General features: G+C 53.5%; 1 protein-coding gene across 4 annotated transcripts in view; it reads right to left on the bottom strand.

The window, feature by feature from the left end:
• Positions 1-7,426: 7,426 nt before the first annotated feature.
• DHX30 (DExH-box helicase 30) overlaps positions 7,427-18,160 on the bottom strand; it is a 44,896-nt gene continuing 34,162 nt past the window's right edge. For all 4 annotated transcript variants that reach the window (XM_067544511.1, XM_067544512.1, XM_067544513.1 and 1 more), the window contains 10 exons: positions 17,923-18,027; positions 16,144-16,319; positions 14,229-14,435; positions 13,443-13,524; positions 12,696-12,889; positions 12,452-12,611; positions 11,738-11,895; positions 10,836-10,943; positions 10,383-10,518; positions 7,427-9,405 (listed from right to left, as the gene is read on the bottom strand). In XM_067544511.1, the coding sequence (XP_067400612.1) occupies positions 9,170-9,405; positions 10,383-10,518; positions 10,836-10,943; positions 11,738-11,895; positions 12,452-12,611; positions 12,696-12,889; positions 13,443-13,524; positions 14,229-14,435; positions 16,144-16,319; positions 17,923-18,027 (1,562 nt within the window). In that variant the 3' untranslated portion in view covers positions 7,427-9,169. The remainder of the gene's footprint in view (positions 9,406-10,382; positions 10,519-10,835; positions 10,944-11,737; positions 11,896-12,451; positions 12,612-12,695; positions 12,890-13,442; positions 13,525-14,228; positions 14,436-16,143; positions 16,320-17,922; positions 18,028-18,160) is intronic.

Below are 18,160 nucleotides of genomic sequence, written 5' to 3'. Positions count from 1 at the left end.
AAGCTGGCAATGACACGATAACCCGGAATCTGTATTTACACACAAAGATTCTTATTGCACTTGTATTTTTTATATTAAAGTTTGCATGATTTCTAATAAAATGGCATTAAAATGTACTAGTTTGCATCAAAGTGGTCTGCTAGTCTCGTAAGTGCTTTTGCCTCTAAATACAAAATTGAATAAACAATGCAGATTTGCACCTGAAAGGGGCTGTTATATATACCCTGTTCTCCCCATAAACCTCTCTGTTCCCTCCTCCCCTTTGCCATTCCTCTCCCACTCATGCCACACGCACTCTGCCCCTAGGACTCGGGAGAAGTTGCTGGACTAATCAAGGTCTTCTGCCCTCTGTCCTTGAAAGCGCCAGTGTAATTGTTCCATCTGCTTGTTGTGGGGGCCCATCCTGAGGGAGCTCATATTCTCGTAACCCTTTTTCTCTCCTCCAACATTTAGCTCGCTTTGTAGCTCTGGAGAGATGGATGCTGGAGACGTAGGGCTGAGGCTACGCAACCAAGAGGCAGTAAGGGCCGCACCACATCCAGTAAGCCAGAAATAGCCAACCATCAGTTGAAGGATTCTTCCCAGTGGGGTGGGTTAGGAGGTGGCCCCACAGCCAGCTGCACCTGCTGTCCCGCTACCTCAGCTAGAGAAGAGATGCTATGTAATGTCAAGTGTCCCCCCGCAGGGTTAGAGGGTAGAACTGTGTTGTGATGCCCTAAAGCACTGTGACAGCTGCTATGCCTCTGCAGGTGCGGGCTGAGGAGATCTTAATATTCATAAAGACCCATCCACCTACATGTAACCCTCCCGGTATATATCACTGCCCCTTCTCTGATGCTTCCTACGTTTTGTTACTAAATTCTAAACATCAGCGAGGTTTCTAAATCTGTGAATTTTGATTGAGCAGGAAGGGGGTATTTGAGTAATAGAAATGGTACTAAGAGGGACGGTTAATCCTCTTCACAGGAATAGGCATGGACTTTGCTTCCCAAAGCAATAATGGAAGTCTGCTCTGAAACAGGAGCTCTGACAGGGCTGGCAGGTACTGGCTGGCGCATTTTTGCAGTAGGGTAGGTGCACATCACCCAGTGACACAATCTCAGTCCCTTGTCTGCAGGTATGTGAAGCCCCAGCTAAATTCCTGTTTAACGCCAGATGCTGGGATTCATGGCAGTCTGAAGGCAGGCTTGAGGCTCCCCTGCAGGCCAGGGAGTGAGAAATGTGCGCTAATGAGTGAGGTATCTGTGCGGGAGCAACTGATAACCGACTCGTCAGTGCTATGAAATTCAGCCCCGTGCTCCAGGTACACACGGCAAACGCGCATTTGTTTTCTTCTGAATTACTCAGACAGAGAGAGAGGCTGAAATGTCACTTTCTTTTCACTTCATGCTGCTAGAAACCAGAGGGAAGAATAAAGCCATTGAGGCAGGACGTGTCTGATGGTCTTTCTTACCGATTTCAGACGGCTGCGGGTGTTTGTTAGTTCAGGGGCCATCACAGGAAGGCGGATACCAACATTGCACTTTATGTTCTGAGATTGCAAAAAAATTAAAAACTTGTTTTGCCAAGAGCTAATAGTTCCACCTCCTCCCCATCCCTCCGGATTGCTTTCACCTGATTCATTTATTGGACGCTGGTCTAAGATACGCTTACACAGCAGCTTAAGGTTGCCGCAGAGTGAAGGCCTTTCTCTAAATGTGCACAAACCTTCCCACAAGTTTCAGATGAACGCTAAGAGCTCTCTCTCTGTGTGTCTGTGCCACGTTTCACTAACACTCGTTGTGCCTGTGTTTAGCTGACTTAAACTAGAGCCTGATACACTTGTTTGGTTTTTTTAGGACAGCTTCAGTTTTACTAAGGATTTATTTTATTTTAAAGAAAGAGCTGTAAATATTGCTAACCTGGGAATAGCTCGAAATGTGTGGTGGAAATGGCTTTGGTTTCCTGTAGGGAGGGATGGGAGCAAATGCTGAGTTGTGCTGAGATCTGAAAATAAAAGCTGTGGAAAGCATTGCTGGCTGTTCTGCAGCAGGTTGGAAAACGTCTGCTAGAAACTGAATACGCCATTTGTCCTGGTTTCCCTTTAAATATTTGAACTATTGACCCCCGAATTCAAAATTCCGGAGCTTTCGCCCATCACTGCTCAATGCTGCTGCCATTGCCGTCAACTGCTGACTTCAGTGGGAACAGGAGCAGCCCTGTGTGGGGAAAGGTACGAACTCGGGCCTTTGAGAAGTGTTGACTTGCACTCCTTGAAGGAGCAGAGGTTCTCTTCAGTTGCATCTTCTCCAGGCGATGTATGTACTGGAAGGGTTCTCATGTGCTGGGCTTCTCTTCCCAGGAGATAGACTAATGCCAGGGGATCTGTGCGTGTTCTTGTCAGGATTGATCCTAGGGCTATGTAGTAAATAAATTCCCTTTCGAAAAATGATGTTCGGTCAGACTTGAATGTAAAAGTTCCTGGCCTGAGTTGCCCTGATAGACCCAGTGAATTCTTTACAGATGCACCCAGCTTGGTTTCTCCGGTGTCTGCAAGAATCTGGCATGGGTTGGCTCAGCCAGGGGACGGTTGGGATGGGGTTGGCATTCTTTTCCCTGATGGCCGTTGGGTTGGGTGTTGGGAGCACATCTGAGAGGAAGCTTTGGGCTACAATAGACTTGACTCGTAACAGATGGGGCATCAAAGGAACTTGCTGCTGTGGTCTACATGCCAAGCGGCCCAGCTGCCGCCAAAGCCATGGGCTGGAAATGGGGATCTGCCAGGCTAGCATGAGCAGCTCCATGGTAATCCCTGGCGAGGCTAGCTGGGATTGTGTGTCCTAGAGCCATGGCAACTCTCGCCTTGCTGGAAAAAGCAATCTTTTTCTAGGCTGGTGGCCAACGTTGGGGTTGGCCTGGAGATGTCTGTAAAGGTGAAAGGCTCCGGTGAGGTTAATCGGTGGTGGGAGGAGATGTGGCTCTTCGGAACGTGGCTCCTGCAGGAGCTTGGAAGTTCCTTTTCTGTGACGACTCTCGGTTCCACCTTCCATACTTGAGCTCTGACACACCAGCGTGTCGCACTGGGGTGCAGACAGGGCACAGGTGGGGACGGCTGGCTTCTCGGAGCCTGGAGACTGTGTAGTGGACGTAGTGAACTGCCGGAGCCTTGCATCCCATTGCATATCCGTGGCATACACAGCTCAGTGGGGCTTTTAATGCTGTCAAACAACATACGTTCAAGGGGATGGACTCAGGGCCACAATAGCAGGCAGCTGCGTTGCCCTTTGCTATTCTGGGGCTGTGCTTTCTGCTGTGCAGTGCCTGTCCCCAGGTACTGAGCTACAGCCTGAATGTGCCTCCCTTTGTTGTTCTTGGTCCCTTACTGCTAACTGAATGTAAGTTTTCTATGCTGATCCGTGCCCTTGTCCCCTGTACACAGCAGAGCGTGTCCGTGTGTGAATGGGCTAGACTAGAAGCGTTGAGCATTTTGTACCCTTTGAACAGAATTTTGTCCTCTGAGATTGTGACACGGCGACTCAGTGTCTTCCAGATTCTCGAACTGCCAGGACATCCCACGTTCTTCCGAAAGTGACAGAAGGAAAGGAAATGCCAAGACCTTCTTAGCCTCATACCATTTCCTTTGTAGTGCTTTCGCTGGACCACTGTGCAATGGCTGAGTAAGGGGAGTAACTGGTTAGTTGGCTGGAGAACAGTGTCGTCTTTTTGGGGTGGAAGAAATTCCACTGTGCCCAAGGGTGTGCAGTGTTGTAGCTGTGTTGGCCCCAGGATATTAGAGAGACCAGATGGATGAGGTCGTATCTTTTATTGGACCCACTTCTGTCGGTGAAAGAGAACAGCTTTTGAGCTTACACAGAGCTTGAAAGCTTGTTTCTCCAACAGACGTGGGTCCAGCAAAGAGATGACCTCACCCACCATGTCACTTTCCCAAGGGCAGTTTGAGTGTGTAGGGGTGGGGGAAATTCATGGGAAGGTTCTTCACTTCCCAGAGGGGCTCAACAAGCAGTAGAAGTCAAGATAGATGTGTAACTATGGAGGAAAGCCATGGAGAGCATCCTCCACCTCTTGCTAGCCTTTGCCATTGGCGGTGTAGTTACAAAAATATTTTCCTTCTGACAAGAATCTCACTTAGTACAGGATGGTGTCCAGCGTAAGATCAGTCAAGACTCCTTTATTCCAGCTCTCTGCCGACTTCCCTTTCTGGCATTCAGTATTGCCTGCAGGCTCAGTAATCCCTTAACACAGATACATTGTGGAGAAGGCATAGGAGGAGGGGGGTTGGGTGGACTGAGGGGCAGGTATGCTCTGAGAACAGGGCTAAAAGAGTTCTAATCCTGGCTTCGATATTGTCTCCCTGGGTGGTCTGGGGAAGTCACTTATCCTCTCTGGCTCAGTTTCCTCATCTGCAAAATGGGGGTAATAATACTTACCTCACAGGGGTGTTGTGAGGCGTGATGAGTATGTATAAAGTGCTCTCGAAGGGTTAAGTATTATTTTTGTGTTGTAGGAATATTATATGGAGACTCCTGTGACATGAGATGCACCATAATGGCTGAGGAGAGCGCTGACTGCAGCCAACTATTGCTGTAACGTCGAGCGGTACAAACGTTCCTATAATCTAGAGGGTGCTGATGGGGGGGATTATTGCATGGATGTAAAGGCTGAGACGCCAGCTATGCAGGAGAGGTGGCAGAATGGGGGAGTGCAAAGCCCTGGTGCTGACCCCAGGGGGCGAATTCGTACTGGTTTACTTCGGCTTTTGTTTCACCCTCCTCTTCGACTGTACAAGGCTGGTGTCTCCATGAGCAACATTTCCTGATTTGACGTTGTGATTCTTACTATTGTAAAGGATTGAAATAAAGCTTCTAGATGTTCAACCTTGACACCCGTCTGAGTTTGCATTTCTTTGTGGGTTTATATTTTCCTGGGAAACAAACCCACCCCTTGGCTGGATGGTGGGTTAATCCTAGGCTGCGGTTGAGTAAACACAGCCTGGGCAGGAGCAGGGAAGGTTCATTCTCCTGCAGAATTAGCATCTCCAGCACTTAGAGATCTTGTCTGCTGCACTCCCCTCTCGTCTGGACTGATTCCCACAGGGAACAGAATGTAGCTGAGTTAGATCTCTTAGATCCTAATGCCCCTTGTGCACTGATGGTGCTAGATAAATGACTTAATTTGGGCAGCCCAATGTTTGATAATGCAGCACTCTTGACCCGTACATGGCTGGGCCCTCGGAGAATAGCCTGACTTATGTTTCCTTCAGCGTCGCTGGTGCTGCTTCTCAGCAAATGCTGGGCTGCAGGGAGGAAATGTAACGTGAGCAGAGCAGCAAATGGGCAGCTAAGAAAACTGAGTCTTGACTCTCTGACTTTTGGCAAGTCACTTACTGTTCCTTTGCCTCGGTTTCCAGAGATGGAAGATGGGGTAGATCTCACTTCCTAGGAATGCGGGTGAAGTGCCTTAGAAAGAGACAGCTCAGTGACCTGATTTCCAGATGTGAGCCGCACTTCAACTAGACACTGAATCTGGCTGGGAATTAGCTGACCTCCTGGATCTGGATCCCCAGGGCCTGGCTGGAAACTGCTCCAGATCCTTGCCTTGAGTTCCTCTTAATCAATTCAAGGCCTAGTGTGCTCTGGGCGGGGGGGAAACCTGCTGCTCTGCCCATCCTGCCCTTACCAGCATCTCTCCTCTTTCTTTTGTCAGCCCGGTGCAAACTGGTGCCTCTTGGTTTCAAAACCTCCCTTCAACCCCTGTATGCACAACTGGGGCTTCCTACCCCTTACTATGCTTCATTTGGACCGTTTTTTCCGATGGGGAAGCTGGAGTCACAAGGGTATGTTAGCCAGTGTCATTGGCTGAGTAACACCCCCCCCCCAGCAGGGTCACGGTGGCTCAAGTCCCATATGCCATAGAGGGGCCCTTTGAGTCTTGGAATAGAATGAGTATAAGCAGCTGACTGCTGTGAGAGACAAGCATTTTATGGACAGGTGACAAGCTCCTGTTGCTCTTCAAGGACTGGGGCTGCTCAGTGGATAAATGTGAAGTTGCCCCTTGCAGATGATTGGCTGGGGATGGGGTATGAACCCTGCTCAGTAACGGGAACATCCTGTGCCGAGGAAGAGATGGGCCTCCCCCACCCCTCAAACGGCTGGATCGGTTCACAGAAGGCCACGCAGGTGCTACAGGAACTGCCTCCTACAGACTCATTTGAGTGGGGGACTTTCTGCAGCTCCGGCTTTGCGCAGTATCAAGGCGTGTAGGCCACAGTCACTCAATAGGCTGCACTGGCTGGTAGGGACTAGTAGCGTAAACAGGCCAGGCACGAGCCCTCTTCCTGGCTGTAGCCAGGAGGGCCTGTAAATCATGACAAGTGCTGCACGTGCCGCCCAGCGCCTGCCGTGGCTGGGAAATGAGCCGACAGCAGTTTGAGTCACCCTTGTTCTTCAGCCTCCTAAGCTGCAAGTGCAAAACAGTTGCGGTGTTAATTACAGGTACCTTTAGACCATCTCTGCACCTGGACCCCTCAGGCTGGGAGGGCCAGGTGAGGTGAGCTGAGGTGGGGCTCTATTGAAAACAGCAGGGTGCATGATCTGTGTGAAAACAGGAAATGAATAATGGGGGCATGTGCTGTCAGTGATGGCTCCTTTCTGGTTAAATTCTACCAGTTCATCTAGTCTGATGGTCTGTAGATATCACAGGCCTCAGCACTGGCAGCAAATCAACTGAGCTACACTGTGATGAGCTTGGCACATGACTCGGCTCCAGAGCAAGAGCTGAACGAGTTAATTACCTTGTAAAATCCTTGCCCCTATATGAACGGTTTTCCCCCCTAAAACTACCTACTGCACTGCAATCATGGTGAGAAGCTACACCCCACCCTCCAGCTAGGTAGTCTGAAGCACACACCAGCTGAGCAGTATGATCTGATGTAGCCTGGGCCTCTCTCCTCCCATTGTCACTGATGCAGGATAAACGTGCAGCTGGGGAACAGGGCTTTCATGAGAACAGAAATGCCAACTCAGAGCCTGCTGGGTGCAGTCTCAGCCCTGCCACCTGGGGGAAGCGGTACAAGAGAGCAAGCGGCTTTGACTAGGGTGTTTAATAAAGGACAGAACCGGTTACTACTATCCCTTTTTATTGTCTTTAATCTAGTTGTAAAAAGATCCAGTATCACATAACAGCCACGGAAGTATCCCAATATCACACAAGTTCGGAACCAGTTAGACAATAGCTTAGGTTTGTTTTTGTTTGTACCTGCTGGAAAGGAAAAACCAGACGTTTATTGTACAGGCTGCAAAAGTAAAACATTGGTCAAATCATTGTGACAACCTCTCAAGCAAGTGAAATGTAGATGAAAAGGTTTGCATGAACAGACAACAGGACTTCCAGCTGCCTAGGCAAGCCCCTCACTTTGTTCACAACAGACTGAAGCCCCTGTAAACCCCTCTGCGTGGACCTCGCTGACATCTGATCCAGGTTTCTGGTAATCAGCTCGAGAGAGCTCTTCTCCCCTCCAACATTTGCTTTAGGCCAGAGCTCGGGTGGAGAGATCACTCTCTCTTTTCACACCACCAGATCTAGTACTTCAACTACAGGGGCAAGGGGCTGCTGCCTGACTTCGCTTACACTTCACTTATCACCCAGTGCTTGCACTGAAGGTGTGAAAGGCTAGTTTTTGCTCCTGCAGTTAATCCCTACCCAGACTGCTGTTAGTGCTACCAGGGGAGCATGGAGCGAGCTCCCACTGGAAGGCTTACTACCAGCCCAATTAGAACTGTAACGGGACCCACGTACAGGACCGTGCCCTCTATGTAAACTAAAATTTGGCCAGGTCAGGCGTGGAGCTGTGACCTATTTCCATCACACACAGGAGCACAGTAGCTGCTGCCCCTGCAATCAGTGCCGTGTTCATCTCTCTTCGGTTACAAAGAGCAGTAGGAAGAGGAAATAAAAACAAATGCTCTCACGTCCAGTGCCCACCTGCCATTCCTCGGGTGGGCAAACCAACAGGAGCATTGCACGTACTAGAAACCAGGCCCCTGCAACATTGGGATGCAGGACTTTCACCTGCACCGCTGGTGCAATTCACCACAGAAACACATGCAAAGCAACTCTCAGATACCAGCTGGGCTGTAGCAATCTGCAGCCGACCCTCTCACAGGCTTTACAAACATTAGTGAATTTATCCTCACAACAGCCCTGTGAGGTAGGTGGCAATCTTCAGCAACAGGCAGGGACCTGAGGCACAGCTGGAATTAGATCTGTGGCCCCAGAATGTGCCTTAGTCACAGAACCTCCTTCTGGGCTACGAGGGTCCCGGTTCATAGAAAACAAAAGGGACCTTTGTACCTATGCTCTTGGCCTAGCACAGCTGCTCCCAGGGGATCGCCTTACTCAAGGAGACAAGCTGTCCTATAGGGTGGCCTCTGTAATCGCTTTATGGGTGGCAGAGGCTTCCTTGACAGGAAGAACAAGAAATCTAAAAAATAAAAAGCAAAAAAAGGACAGAGGTACAGGCAGATAGAAACTACACAACAACATCTCACATTCCTAACACCAAGATTGATTTGTGCAGCAGGAAACAGCCTCTGGCTGCTCCCGGCTCAGCGACGCCCTCAGCGTGGAATGTTGGGTGCAGGGCTCCCTCGCCCTCTTCAGACAGGGCTCAGCAAGTGGAAAATTAAGACAAAATCACCGCCCTGCATCAGAGCTGCCAGCTCCGCTCTGACTTGCCCTGACACTCAGTGCGAGCACAGCCATCAGCTGAAAGTCCATCCTCCTCCTACCCTGAGAGCTGCTCCGGGCTGTCCCGCGGGTTGGAAACGGGAGGGTTGCAGGAGTCAGCCATGCCGATTGCTTTCCAGTTCAGGGACTAAGTTGGCCTTTGGAACAGAGGAATTGGCTTTCCATTAAATGCAACGACAGAACGCTGGGACGTCAGCAGTTCCAGTCCATTCTCTGTGCCTCGAGCTGCAGATGACAGTGCTATGCTGGTTCCTCCTACACGATGACCACGCATGGCGCCAACAGCAGGAGATTCTGACAACAGTGATCTTCTAGGATGGAGAGAGATGACTTCACAAGGGATAAATAGAACTTTATTTAAATAAACTTTTGTGAACATCTTTATACAAATTACAAGTCCCCATGCTCAATCCTCCACCTCTGTCTAGGCACCAAAGCTGCCAGAAGGTCCCTTGAGCAGATCCACCAGGATGTCAAGCAGCTGGCTGTGCTGATGGTGCAGGTCCCCCGGGATAGCAGACATTTCGTAACACAGGCACGTCTCCACCATCTTGGAGAGCGACACACGGAAATCACGCAGGAGGCGGATGGTGTAGGAGTCTCCTTCCAGCACCAGGAGGTCACTGTCAGTCAGAGAGACCGTTGCCCGCCAGCCATCGTCTTGGGGGGAAAGAAAGGAGCAGGTGAGTGGTGTCAACCAGCAGGATGGCGCTGACTGGGCCTAATGTGTCACCAGGCATGTTGGCCTTCCCTTGGTGCAGACCCATCCCCTGCCCTCCTTTGCCAAAGTCGGAGATCCCCTCTGCATGCTGTGCTCTCACCTACCAGAGAGCTCAGAGGCCTCGGCATACCCGAAAGGAAGACATGGAGCATCAACTCGCCAAGGCCCAGAAGAGAGGTGGTGGCCTAGCACATCACTCAGCTTTTCCCTCACTCACTCCACGGAGGGGGCCGAGGGACTGGCAAAGGCCACCAGAGCTGTGAACATGAGGTTACGTTCCCAAGGATCTTCACACCCCGGGACCTGAGGCCTGCTGAGGTGCTGCTGCCTCTCCCTGGGGAGGAGAAATTGTTCCGCAGCTCCAGCCCCCACCCCACCAACATCAACGTGACAGGGTCCACTCTCCCTCTCCTGCTGGTGTATCCCACACAAGTCAGGCCTTCCCAGGGAGCTTGTGCTGTCACGAACTGGGCCCAGCTTGTGAAGCGTTAGCACGCGACTTCAGAGACAAAAACCTGCGTGTTCAGAAACTGCCTGGTTCTGGCAGCCCTTCCCACCCATGGCTCTAAGCCAGCCAGAGGGGAATGGTCCAAGAGCCACTGTGTAACCGTCACATCAGCATCCAGCCCAAAGCAAGAGTCCTGCCATGCAGGTGGAAGAGACAGAACTGGGAGCATGGGCTCCAGCAGCTGGACCATACGGGGCAGACCAGCTCACAGGTAAGTCACCGCTGCCAGTCACAGGAACTAACAGGATTGAGGTCAGTGCCTCAGTTTACATCCCTTTACTAACAGGGTGCAGGGACTGACTAGAGATGGGGAGGCAGCATGAGAGAGCTGGAGGCAGACGGGGAAAGCAGAGGAAGCCAGAATTCCCCAGTAAACAGACCAGCTGCAGCCCCTGCTGGAGCACCCACCTCGGATGTGGATATCTGTGTCAGTCATTAGCAGCACCGCCAGCGGATGGACCTGGGAGGAGTCCCGCACAAACACCCCACCGTTGGACTTCACCGCCATGAAGTACGTCAGCCAGCGGCTGTAGAGGTTAGTTGCCTCCCTGGTTGGGAAAAGCACAGCGCTACTGTCAGCCACGTGCAGGTACCTGCTACCAACCCACCCAAGCCCTGCCACTTACAACACGCCAGGCACAGCCCAGAGCCAAGGGCACTGCGGAGCTGCCCTTTCCAAGGGGCGAGGCCAGGCTCAGACATCCCTGAACAGCTCAGCTCCTCCTCAGAGGGCAGCAAGAGACGGCCCCAGCAAACCCACCAAGGAGGTTCCAGCCCCCCGACCAGGTGCTCATCTCCTCCCCAGCTATGCTGGCCTCAGTGTGCACCAGGACCATCTGCCCCCATGTTCACCCCCCACACGTGCCTGTTGATTGTTGACTTGTGAAGCAGGACGGGGCCAGCCTTTGTCCGATAGGAGTAACTGTTGGGCTTGACTTTCCCCTGCCGGGTCACTTTGCCTTGTCTCACCTGGGAACAGGAAGGGAGTCTCAGCAAACAGGAGAATCAGGTTATACCAGCAGTTCCCAAAGGTGTTCCCGGCATCACCCCATTTTCAGAGGTGTCGTTTCCCACCACCCCAGACAGCATGGAAGTTGCCATTTAAAAATGGTGCCCTGCCTGCCATGTGACCTCACACGCCCTGTGCGGGCACCGTCACGCCGCCAGGAGGATGCCATTTCGCTTTACAAAACGGCGTCCTCTGGACTGCATCATCTCTCACAGAGGGTGCGTGCGAGGTCAGAGGGAGAAGGCTCCCCCTCCCTGCTGCTGGCAGGTGACAGCTGTGGGCAGGAAGGGTTTGTGACATCCAGCCCTGGCAGCTGCAGAGCATCTCACAGGAAGCAGACGACTGGGGAGCAGGACGAGGGAGGAATTCTCCATCCCCTCGGTACCCGTGGCTGGATGAGCAGAGGCCTGTGTTAGAGACCAACGGGCCTGGCTGGTGTGGCAGTGAGAGATGGGGTGATCATGTGGCAGTGAGAGATGGGGGGGAGGGGGTGATCCAGTGAGAGATCATGTCACATGGGATGGGGAGCAGGCAGTTTGCCCTCAGTCATGCCCTACCAGCAGAGAGACGTGCTCTCAGCACCGGCGGAAGGAGAGTGACCCCAGAACGCAGCCCCACCCTCACTCGCTATGCAAAGCACAACGCCCAGGGAGTCAGGAGATGGTGGGGTGGGATCCCAATGTCCATGAGTGCTGCAGCTTGCTGCTGGCCCCAGCGGACGGGAGGGATCCCCCAGTCACCCAGCTGCTCCTACCTGAATGAGGTTGGGGTAGAGGCCGGCCATGAGGACGCCCTTCACCAGCTCCTCCTCCTCGCTGTACTGGTTGCAGGCAGCGGAGGGCATGGAGCAGTCTGAGGGCGATGTCACCAGGAAGGCTTCATAGAGGTGCTCGGAGAACTGCTTGACAAGGCCTGTGGAGAGGAGCCAGGCTGGGATGAGTGCCCAGCTCTCAGCATGAGAGGCTGTCCGCCCCTTTGTAAGCCCCGGCTCACAGCCTGTACCCAGGGAGCTACCAGCCCATTCCCTCCTTAGGTGCTCCCCCCGGAGCCTTCGCACCCTTCCCTCGGCGGGATGGGCACCCATAGCCAGAGACGGACCGACTCCCGAGGGGCTGCACAGAAGCATCCACACCTCTGGCTGGGTCACACGAGGCCGACTCACTCGCGGTCACAGGCAAGTGCCTGGTCTTGGACTCCTGATCGGAGGCTCCCTGGCAATCCCGCACAGAGGGACGGGAGACCCGGCCCCGCAGTCACTCCAAGGACCAAAGTCGGGGCTCACCAAAAGCAGGAGTCTGGTTTAAGACAGGGTTTGCCCAGATTCCTGGCCCGCTGCATGCGCCTGCCTTTCCCACCCCCGTTACAGCCATGCTCCCGCTCCTCAGGACCTCGACCACATCGCACTTGCTCCTGCTAGCAGAGCCAGCCCGCTTGGGCTGTGGCAGCAGGAGGGGCCCGTGGGACTCACCGTTGATGAAGCGCAGGCTGGGGGCGTAGAGGAAGTAATCCTGCAGGTAATCATCTCTGGACCTGCTGTCTCTGTGCCTCAGCACCTCCTCCCAGCCTGCCACGGCCCTGACGAAGGCTATGTGATCGCTCCCGCTCTCCCTGCTCAGAATGGCTTTGACCTACAACCAGGAAGTCGAGTTAGATGAGCAACAAAACCTCCTCCCTCCCTGGCCCTGGCCCTGGCCCCGGCCAGCGACCCTCACCTTGTCCACCTCGGCTCGGTTCTGCAGGCTGCTGCTGAAGGGGTCCCGCGTGAGGCAGGAGACGATGACGAGCAGCGGATGAAGGCAGCGATAGATGGACGCCAAGACAATGACCTTGGCCAGCCGAGGGTCTGTGGAGATTTGGGCCAGGCGTTTGCCCAGCGTGGTGAGGGCTTCCCTCTGATCCAGCACTCCTGCAACACAACCACACACGAGGGCATGTCCATCAGCCTCCCCGCGCACTGACGGGACGGGGAAGGGGAGGCCATGAGTCGCAGACACAGACATCCTGCTGAGCACAGCAACCTGGCGCAGGAGACGGGGGTGCCAATGAGACACCTCCAGGGTGGACATGCTCCCCCCACCCCGAGTTCCAGCCTTCGGGACCACATGGCTCTGAGGGAGTCACTGAGCCCCCAGCAGCTTTCAGGAAAGAGTGAAAGGGCCGCAAAATGACCATGTGGTCAGCTGCCTGACTCCTGGAACACCACTCCCCTCCCTCTCTTTTGATCTTACCTGGAATCTTTTCTACTCCCCCTCCCCTGCCAGCCCCTCAAGCTGTGCGCGAAGCGAAGAGTTAAACCAGAACAAGCTCACTGGATATGGCTGGAACGGTCCCAGCGAGGGTTCAGCATTGCCGAGGTCCCACCACAACCCAGAGCAAGAGAATCCTGTCCCAAACCCAGCGTTTTACATCTGGGCTGGTGCTGTGGCTCCCCTCCCTTTCCACACTCAGCGTTAGCTCACCGATCTCCTGCAGGAGGATCACTGCTTCGTCCACAGCTTTGATGTCAGGGCTGTCCAGAGCCTTGGAGAGGAATTCGACTGCCTGCAACACACACACACACACACACACACACCACACACCACACACCACACACACAGAGAGAGAGAGAGAGAGAGACAATGTGAGACTCTCCCAGCACAGGAGCGACTCTGACCCGTGACAGGGGTAGGGGCAAAAGAACACTCCACCCTGGCCAGAAATGGCTGCTTTCGTCAAAACAGTGGAACATCATTTCCTCCTTTACTTGTCTCCAGGGGGACAAGCTCACCACTCTGCATTTCTACCTGGCACACTGGTGCTCACGCTGGCTAATCTGCACGTTTGCCTCCGGTGGCTCCCTGAATTAGTACGGCTGTTTAGGACAGGAAGAGAAGCACAAACTGCAGCTCTTTGAAATTACAGGGGGAGTGCAGAGAGGCAAAGTGAAATTGCTCAGTGCTGTCGCAAACACCCTTGGGTCTTATAAAAGGGGAACAGGATCTTTAATGAGCATCCATGGACAATTCCTGGGGGGATTTTTCCCACCTGAAGATCCAGGAGCACACTGCCTCCTGGCACTCGGGTTCAATACTGACTTTCAATACCTACTTATCAGCACCTCCTGCAGCGCCCTGGATTTCCCCTATTCACTGTCTGCAGACCAGAGCTCACAACCACCCACCAGAGCGGGCATGGAGCAGGCAGAGTCACGCTGGCAGGGTCAATTCAGCCAGCACTGTGGTCTCCTGGCCACATGCTACACCTACCGTCTTCTCTGGCATGTGGATCTTTGCCTGAACCACCAGGTTCTCCAGGGGAGTGCGCAGGATTTCAGGAACCTGGAAAGTGGACATTTTGTCCAGGCGGCTGCGAGGGAAGAGGTGATAGGCAAAGCCCGACTGGCAGCGGCCGGCACGCCCCCGCCTCTGCACGACGTTTGACTTCGACACCCATACCGTTTCCAGGCAGGAGACCTGGGGGAAGAGGAGCGTTAGAGGCAAGTGCTCCTGCTGCAGATTAGTCAGTTTCACCAAGCTCGCCCTCTAGCCCAGAAACCCAAGGAACCTCCACCCCCAGAGCTTTCTGCATCACCTACCCCAGACCTAGCCAGCTAGCTGCTTCCCTAGCGTGCTGAGTCCCACCCGCAGGAGCTGGGAAGTTCTGCACAGCCTCATCTCTCCCTGTTCTCCTGTCCTAGGCCAGCAAGTGACGCACACTCACCTCTGGGGGCCAAGTGCTTTGCAAACCAACTGCTAAAGGGACTAGACACAAAGGGTAACTGTACCCACCACTGAGGTGCAGCTGCCTCTGGAGTTGAATGCCTAATCAATGGGAATGGGAAAGAAGAACATTGTAGCAAGCCATAAGGGAAGCTACGCATGTAAAGTGTAGAGACCTACACTGGGATCTGGAGGAGGGGAGTTGGATAAAACGATGCTATTCTGACTGCAGAGTGGGCAAGGAGCTTGTTTGTACATTTCATACAAAGCATGACATCTCGAACACACACCACCACGGTGGGGCACTAGAAAGAGCCCTGGGACCTTTGCCTTCCACTACAGCAAACTCCAGAGCTGGGCTGAAGGGAAAAGAATTTCCCATCTTTGCCAAATGGCAGCCACAAAGATACACGCGGTCCCACCGATTTAAAATGGATCTCAACTGAACCCAGGCTTCCCGTTGTACCCTCCTGCCGCAATGACAACAGCCAACCAGCGAGGCCATGCAGCCTAGCCAGCTGTGCACAGCTTAGCACCTGCCTTCCCCTTCTTCTATGCCTCCTCGCGTGGAAGGGAAACGCCGAGCTGGGCCTCATCTGCTGGGCAAAGTCTGCACGCTTCCCCTCCCCATGACATTCAACCACACCCGTTAGCTGAGCAATTCTCAAGTGCAGCCACCACGACTTCTGGGGGGGGAGGTGAGGCCGTCAATGGCACATTTCAACTGTCATAACTGGGGCCACTGTAAATTTGCTCTGGCCACACAGCTACAGCAAAAATTCATTTGAGAACCAGCACACTGCCTTGCTGAAAGCTGTCGGCTCCAGGGAGGAGTCCCAGGGGCCTGGGCACGGTGCTCTATGCTACGCTGATGAAGAACACGCTTTAAATCCTATTCATTCGCTCGATGTCTGGGCCAGCAGGAGCCAAGTGTGCTGCAGAAGCAGCAGCTGTGCCCCAGCAGAGCTCTCCGGCTGGTGGAGCAGCAGCCAGCTGTCTTTGGCTATGAGGAAGTGGCTGATGGGAATCTGTTAGGGAGAGCTGTAAGGCAGGGAGATCTACAGAGAGCACTGAGGGTGGTGCAGAGGCAAGAGGGTTTGTTCAGAGGGGAGTTTCTCAGAGGATGCTAGGGAAAGGCAGGTCTCGTTTCAGTGATGGGCTGTGCACCAGGAGGGAGCTGGCTCGGAACAGCCAACGCTCTCTGGGGAATCAATCACAATCCTCGGTGCCTGAGAAGCAAAACGTGGATTTTTTGTTTTTGACCTGTCTCTGGGATAGACGGGGGGACGTTATGCCTGCTCTGTGGAGGTCACGTGCCAAGTGAGTCAGCAATTCAAGCTCTGAGCCCCAGGGAGTTAGTGACAGGGTGGGAATCTCAAATGCTGCTTTCGGAAGCATGCGTCAGCTGCAGTTTGTTCCATGAATGCACAGGGCACACACGGGGCAAGGACGAAGCCAGCACCTTGGTCCGGAGGTCGTAGCGCTCCTCCTTGTGAGTGCCACTGTCCACCACGTGCACGATGTCGTTGATGGTGATGGAGGTCTCAGCGATGTTGGTGGCCAGGACAATCTTCCTGACACCAGGCGGGGGCCGCTGGAAGATGCTCTGCTGGTCCATCATGGGGATGTTGGAATGCACTGGGATGAGAAAGTGCAGAGTCAGCCCAGCCCTGCCCTCCAGCACCACAGTTAGGGAGGTGGTCAGGTCCACTCTGCCCTCCAGAGCTCCCTCTGTGCTGCTCATGCTAAGACCGACTCTTCCTTCACGCAGGCACCTTCTCTCAGCCCCCTGCAAGAGGCTGGGGTACTCACTGCTGTCCCACGCACAGTTAGTTGATTTGAACATTGGCATTACTGAGAACAACCAGCCAATGCTTCTCCCAGGCTTGCTCATCAGACCCACCACTACAACACCACGCTTTAGAAGAGTCAAGCACAGTGAAGTGAAGCTGAAGAAGGCAAAACACTCCACGTGCTGCAGATAGGAAGGGCTCATTTCAACCTCTGTGACCTAAAAGTCAGCAGCAGCTATAGATAGGCCGAGGTCCCCTAAATCAATGGTTTTCAACCTGGGGCCTGCAGATTATGTCTACGGGGTCCACAAAGGCTGTTACCACAGAACAGTGGTTTTCGACCTGTGATCCGTGGACCCCTGGGGGTCTACGGACTATGTCTAAGTTTTCTAACGGGATCCGCACCTTCATCCAAAAATGTTTAAGGTTCTGCAAATGAAACAAGGTTGAAAGCCACTGGTCTAGATCAAAACAGAGCACAGGTGGACTTTCCCCTGGACTCTGGGCTGTAGGAGATGTAGCACCTACACCCACGCACAGGCGGAGATAGTCCATTCTGCATTTCCTCTTTTTAAAGAGGGTCCCACTTATCCTGCCCTGCTCTTCCTCCTGGCCCAGCTAAGTTATAAGGTGCCACCTGATCCACAGGGGCTGCAGTCAAAGGCCTGCTGCTCATTCACCATCCCACACGTTTCCTCTTACGGCTCGGTGACATGGGGACATGCCCGACAGCAGACGGGGTTACATGCTGAGGGCCCCAAAGAAAAGCAGGTAAGTGGAGCAACCGGCCCAGAAATAAGCGAACGCGTTTCAGAAGAAAGCAGCTCCTGTTTACACATCTCAGCACGCCGCAGCTGGGTTATGGAGCTGGGCCATTCGGCATGTCATGGGAAGGCACTAGATAGGAAGCACCATTTTGCAAAACTGTCTGAAAATATCCCGTTGGGGTAAGCACTAAGTTACATGCACAGTGCAAAGCTGCACCTCGAGTTAAGAATGTGACACACCCAGCCCTCCCTCTGCCCAATTCCCTGGCCCCAGCAGAGCTCTGGGCTGGCTACAGTTTACAGCAGATGCTTCAGGGGCCCTGAAGTGGAAGATTCATTCCCCATACTACACTGTGTAGGGGCTCAGCACAGATCTATAGAGAACATGGACTTGGGTGGGGGGGTGGGACAGGATCCACGATGGCAGACAGGGAGTGAGCTCATCCCCCCTCACTTCCCCACAGGTCTCCCAGAAGCAGCCAGGCCAGTCTGGCCTCGGCAAGGAGGATGGACAATTCACCCCACATGTACAGTTAGGTGTCACAGGGTTACCAGTCTCTCTGACACATCCAAACTCATTCCATGTCAGACAGCAAAGCTGGGAGCGCCTAGTGGTCAGTCTGCCAGCCTCAACCATCTCCCCCAGCACTGGAGAGCGGAGGCCTGGCAACGCCATCTCACCTGGTAAGACGAGGTACCTGCTGTTCTGAGCGCCCAGTGCTTCCTGCAGGCGCTGCTGCACTCCTTTGATCTCCTGCCAGCCAGGAAGGAAGCAGAGGATCCCGCCTGCAAAGGATCAAGAGCAGAACAGGCAACACAGAGAACACAACTCACTCCTCTGTGCCAGGTCTCCCACACTCCAGGGAGTCCTGGGAATCTCCAATATTTCCCCATCTAGACAGAGAGACATGAACAGGAG

Source organism: Emydura macquarii, unplaced genomic scaffold, assembly GCF_026122565.2.
Source record: "Emydura macquarii macquarii isolate MOO-44397 ecotype Brisbane River unplaced genomic scaffold, CSIRO-AGI_Emac_v2 contig_973, whole genome shotgun sequence".
NCBI lineage: Eukaryota > Metazoa > Chordata > Testudines > Chelidae > Emydura > Emydura macquarii.
The sequence above is the reverse complement of the archived record's forward strand: the minus strand, read 5'-3'. Positions and strand labels throughout refer to the sequence as shown.